Below are 5,749 nucleotides of genomic sequence, written 5' to 3'. Positions count from 1 at the left end.
CTCGCTTATTTCTGATGTCTACTTCTAAAGAAATCACTTAATCTATCCTTAGAAAATATATTCAGAAGATGCTGCTGCTGAAAGCCATTCCAGAGAAGAGCGCCAAAAACGCTATGGACGACGCCGGCCACGTGACCGGAAAGGGGTGGGGCTTCCTCAGGTGACTTTTTTGAAGTAGAGAACCCTTGTTCTGAAATAAAGACCTCAGGAACAACATTCTGGCCTTAAAAAAAAATTCAGACTCATGGCCTCAAAATCACTCAAACTTGGCGTGATACAGATGTCAAAAACAGGAGGCCCCCAGCAAGGTCGGGCTGACGGCCTGCCGTGTGCGTGGCGCCCCAGAAAGGACACGGGCTGTGTTAAACCCCAGAACAGACTTCTCGACTTCTTCAAGCCTCGCTCTCCTCCGCTGAAGTGGCAAAATGCCATTTCAAGCAGACAGAAGATCATGCGCAGAGGGAAGGAGGCACAACACATTGGGGGGACCTCTGGACAGGTAGCCGGGGTCCAGGTGACACAAGGAGCTTGGACCTCATCTCTTTTCGGCAGCGTTTACTAACCTGAGGTTAGGGAGACAGTGGCAATTTCCTAAGCAAATAAATTCGAGAAAGGTTATCACGACCAAGTCTCTCTCACAATCTACACCAGTACACGAAAAGCTTGGGCTCGTCCTGTCGGAAAAGAAACCTGTTTACCTGCGCTTTACCCCAGTTTCCCTAAAATTCTAGAGCCCAGAGGCCTTCCCCATCCCTCCCAGGCTCAGGAACGCACCCCCACGAACATCAGGGTGGGCACAGAGGAAACGCTGCCGAGTTCGGAGCAGAGCGGGGCCTTCACTGGGTTGTATTTTAGAAGATGACTCTGGGTCGCCGGTAAGGGGATGGCGTTTGTGGCACACGCTCAGCAATGCAGCTCAGAAAGGCAGATTAGATATAAGTGCTGTTAAATTCGCAAAGGCTGGCTTGCTGACACCTTCTCCTGTCTAATGTTTATGTTTTTTAAAGCTACACTGCTGGGCTCTGGGCTGGTCTCAGGAGACACACGAGTCCCTCCGGAAGGGTAGCCAGTGTCAGCACAAGAAAAGCACATTATTTCATTTTTATTTCTAAGAACGGCCTTCTCAGCATGACTTTAAAGTCGCTTTGGAACCTGATCAGAATATAAAATATCCCTTTTATACTAGCCTTAAATTATAAACTCAAAGAACTGAAATGAAGAAAAAAAATCTTTTAAGATACTTTTTGAAATCTGATGTTTGTCAACAAAACTGAGCATCCATCTCTTAGTGATTTCTCGAGGGTTTGAAGACAGTTGCTCAGTGTGCCACAAACTCTGAGGCTGTGTGGGGGCCTCTGACAGCCCGGACCAGCAGGAAGCCAAGCTCGAGGGAATACCTTTGACCTTCTGGTCTCGGGTTCCTGGTCTGCAAACGGAGAATGCCTTGTTGTAAAGATTAGCATAATGTATAGAAAGCACAAGGTACGCGGAAGTACTCAAAACCATCAACACCCCCTGCCCCTCGGTTTATCCGGGAAAAGAGCCAACAGACAGGTGATTTACCTTTTTGGAGAGTCAAACCCCTGTTCCAGCAAATCTCAGTGCTGTATTGAGCAGAGAGCATTTTATACTATTTCTTTGTTAATTATATTAAATAAAAATAATCACGATTTCCCAACGTTTTTTACTTCCAGTTAGGTGTCAGTCACTGAAAACCAACTCTACTTCCTCCTTTCATTGAACTTGTAGTTATCAGGTAATCAATCAATCGATATTTATTTACTGGCAAGTTAGGCAGAGTGGTGGCTTTTGTATCGGTTTTGTTGTTTGTTTTTTAAAAATAGTAGAGGACTTTGAGGAACATTTGGATGACAGTTTCTCCACCTTCAACTGGCACTACTGACACGTGAAGCCAGGCGGTTCTTTGCTGGGGTCTGTCCTGCCCATCAAAGGACCTCTAGCAGCATCCCTGGCCTCAAAGCCTTAGGCACCAAAAGTGTGCTTGTGCATGCACCGCTCCCCACCCCCCCCCAGTTGTTACAGCCAAGTGTGGGGGTGGGGGATGGCCAATATCCTCTGGACTGAGAACCACTGATCTGCAGTCTGCCCTAAAGGGGCTATTTCAGAAGGAGGGACATGGGGCACACAGCTCCAGGGCACATAGCTAACGCCACACATTCCAGGTCCAAAAAGCTTTCAAGCTTAGTTGGGAACCGGCTCAGTCAAGAAGTAGACTAAGTTTATCTCTTCTTAGCTTTCCTTAACTTTTCACATTCGTTTGGCACTTATCATAAACTACTTAATACCTATCTAATCATTTAACATCAAGACAATTACAATATATAAAATATGCAAGATAGGGGAGGAAAAATATCTATAAATAAACTCAAAACTCTAACACGATCATGTTTTAGCATGTTTTCCCCAAATCTCGGTGTGTGTATGTGTGTGCGCGCGCTTTTCTGCTCTTGGGAATTTTTAAATTTTCTTTTCATCCCTGCTATCGAGATAGTAGGACACGTCTCGAGACACATACCCACCCATACATACATATACATGCACACTTGCACACACACGTACATTCATGTGTGTGTGTGTGTATATACAATTCATTTTGCTTAGAATTCAGTGCACTCTCTCAATCTGAGATCTTAAATCTTTCTTTAGTTCTGGGACTTTTTCGGCTATTCTTTCTTCAGAAATGCCCCCTTCCCACTCCCTTTTCCTTCTGCCCGCCCCAGGGTGCAGAGATTCTCCTGTGTTCTTCCAAGAAGTTTTACAGTTTTATCTTTTACATTTCCATCTACTATTCATTTCAAACTCACTTTTATTTAAGGGATGAGAGCGGCTGTGGCTCATTTGTTCCCATGGGAATAGTCAATTTTTCTGGCACCATTTGCTAAAAACACTTTCTTTTCCCCATTGGATTGCCTTGGCAACTCTGCTGATAAATTTTTTTTAAAAAGGATTTAAACGTGGGCCTATTTCCAGATGCTCTGTTCCGTCACATTGATCTACCTGTTGACCCTGACACCAGCACCGCTGAGGGTTGCAGGATGAAGACAGCATCTTGACCTGAGTTACGTCTGAGCTCCTGAGCCCTAAGGTGGAGAGACCCCCTGGCTACTTTCCCATGAAACTGGACAGAGGGACGCCAAAAAAGATCTCGGCACTGTCTCAAGACCCGAAGAAAGGATGCGTCACCCTCATCTCACCTCCGACCGATCAGCTCCCAGCACGACCCTGAACCTGACCCACGGCCTCTTGTGATTTGCACCAAAGAATCTGTAACCTGCACACCACTGGGAGGCTCTGATTTGGGGCATCAACTTCCCATTGTCCTGGGTGGTGCCATTCATCAATAAAATAGTCAAACTCTCTCCACGGCGACTCTCGGTGTTCAGTGTTTGACGCTGCTAGTGCCGGATGGATGACCTCTTTCCGCTCAGAGAAACTTCCAGTGCCCCAATATTGCCACTCTTGTTTCCAAATGAGACTATACAGTCATTTAATGACTAAAAAAAAATATTTCCAATCATTTATAAGGTTTTGTGCAAGAGGCAGACCTGGCACATATGTGCGGCCTGCAATCTTTAAGTCAAAGGTTGCAGCGGAGTTTTTTTCTTCTTTAAAATATATTTATGTAAATCTATGAACGAACTAAATGACAGGTGCAGGAACAAGTCCAGAGTCCCCGTCGGCCAGTTTGGCAAAGCTGGTTCACGCAGTGCTGCTGGGGGAACCTCAGCTACATTCCAGAAAACGAGCAGCACGAAGTGGGGTGGGGTGGGGTGGGGGTGGAGGGCAGAGCCCCACACAATGATTACATGATTAGCGAAACTAGACATACTTGTAACATGTGAACACCCCCAACTCACCGATACAACCCGCAGGCCCAGATGCAGAGTTCGGCTGATTATTCATTAACGGTGACCAACCTCGTGGCATCAGGACTATGTGATATTTCCACCAGGAAACCCCTAGGTTTTCTGTACTCACCCAGCCCCGAGATGTTTATGGCTTTCACGGATTTCTTCATTTTGTACAGAACCATCCGGTCCACGTCCAAGGCCTGAAAGATAGAGAACGTACCAATTAAAACGCGTGTTTCAGCTCAAGTCACGGCTATCGGAGAGTGGCCATGTGATGGCCACTCCGCAAGCCCCTCCGGGCTGCGTGTGCACACACGTCCTCAGGGTGGTGTGAAGACCGAGCAGTCACTGAAGCAACAGCCCTCGAGTGCTTCATACACCTGCAGCACATGACGGCCTGGCCTCTGTCCACACCACCTGCTGGACGCTGGCCTTCTGCAGCGAAGCCACTCAGACCAACTCTGCTGCTAAGGCATTTCGGTCCTCTCGGCAAGGCTCTGGGAAGCGCGGCCATTGTGTCTGTGCCCCTTCTGTGACAGGGGAAGGGCGGCGGGCAGGAGGGGAGACTGGGTGGGGTGAGGCAGAGTGCCACGGCACTTCCCCCCCAGACAGCCACCTTCCAGCACCAGACCGGCCTGGCCAGAGGCAGCAGGGCCAGTGGGAGGCAAACCCACTCTGAACTGGGAAAGACGCAAATATGAACTTGTTTGTTTGGTTTGGAAGGCATGTTCCTAAACCTTGCCAAGCCTCAGATTTCCCTTCCAGAAGACAGGAGTAACAATATCTACTTTGCAAGGCTGAATGACTAAACAGACACACTTATGGACTTAATATTCGACAAATATTTATAGACCAACCATGACACAGCAGTGCTCTACAGCACTTATAAGGCCTCGCACACAGTTAAGTGCTCAAACAGTATTTGCTCAATGACTTGTCAAACTTGGAAACTTAATTACAGCTCTGCTTTCGCAAAAGATATGGGGCTGAAATTTCCATTTAACCCAATGAAACGCCACAGAAGATCAATGCGTGTCACTTTCAGTTGCCGTGATGGGAAGGAGACAGCGTTTGGAGACAGGGGCAGTGATGTTACTCACGCGTTACTGTAGACACTAAACGAAAAACCGCAGAGGATGCGCCCGGCCCGGTATCTGATATAAAGCAGACACTCGGTAACAGGAGTCGTCATTCACCATGAATTTTGATCACGACAAAAATCGCAATGGCCTACCACTTGAAATGGAGCACACCAGCTCAGGGCGGTGGCTTCCGGACCTCCGGCTTCCCTGAGTCACCTCCTGATTCCATATTCAATGGCAGCACTGGGAGTCCTAGATCTAACGCAACAGTGACTCTTTCACTGGATGCTAAAAACAAATGCGACTGCTGCTGACAAGTTTAAATAGAAAAACAGTCGCAGGCATTTGACAGAGTGAGTACAATACAAAGAGAGGCTGTCATTTAAGAAAGCGTTATTTTCTGCCATATTGTACAGAAGGGCAGGGAAGGACTGATGAAAGGGGGTTGAGATTTCATGTAGAGAATTTTATTTTCCTAGGATATCACTCTAGCCAATTCCTGACCTTTCCTTGAGATATAAAAAGAGATTTGAAAACAGCGAATAACCCATGAAAATCACTGCTGAACTCTTCTTTCTCACGAAGTCTCATCAACTTTTACTCCCCAATCTGCCGCCCAGTAAATAACATCCTGCAACACACGCACCAACTTTCAGAGTTTTGCCAGCAACAACGAGGCAGGATTCACCAAGGGCTGTGTCAGAAACACTGGCTCCTGAAGGTTTAGTGGCCCTGTGTCAGCAAGCACAGCTCCCACACACAAAGAAACCGATTTGACGCACTCGTCCGAGTTGT

The 5,749-nt window shown here is 47.1% G+C and overlaps 1 protein-coding gene across 1 annotated transcript in view; it reads right to left on the bottom strand.

Annotated features, from left to right (window-relative positions):
• ASAP2 (ArfGAP with SH3 domain, ankyrin repeat and PH domain 2) overlaps positions 1-5,064 on the bottom strand; it is a 93,732-nt gene extending 88,668 nt beyond the window's left edge. Inside the window, exons 1-2 of the mRNA XM_025045790.1 lie at positions 4,980-5,064; positions 4,000-4,113 (exon numbers count right to left, since the gene is read on the bottom strand). Coding sequence (XP_024901558.1) covers positions 4,000-4,113; positions 4,980-5,064 — 199 coding nt within the window. The remainder of the gene's footprint in view (positions 1-3,999; positions 4,114-4,979) is intronic.
• Positions 5,065-5,749: the final 685 nt, after the last annotated feature.

This window comes from Pteropus alecto, unplaced genomic scaffold (genome assembly GCF_000325575.1).
Source record: "Pteropus alecto unplaced genomic scaffold, ASM32557v1 scaffold61, whole genome shotgun sequence".
Taxonomy (NCBI): domain Eukaryota; kingdom Metazoa; phylum Chordata; class Mammalia; order Chiroptera; family Pteropodidae; genus Pteropus; species Pteropus alecto.
Note: the sequence above shows the minus strand (reverse complement) of the source record. Positions and strands in the feature narration are given on the sequence as shown.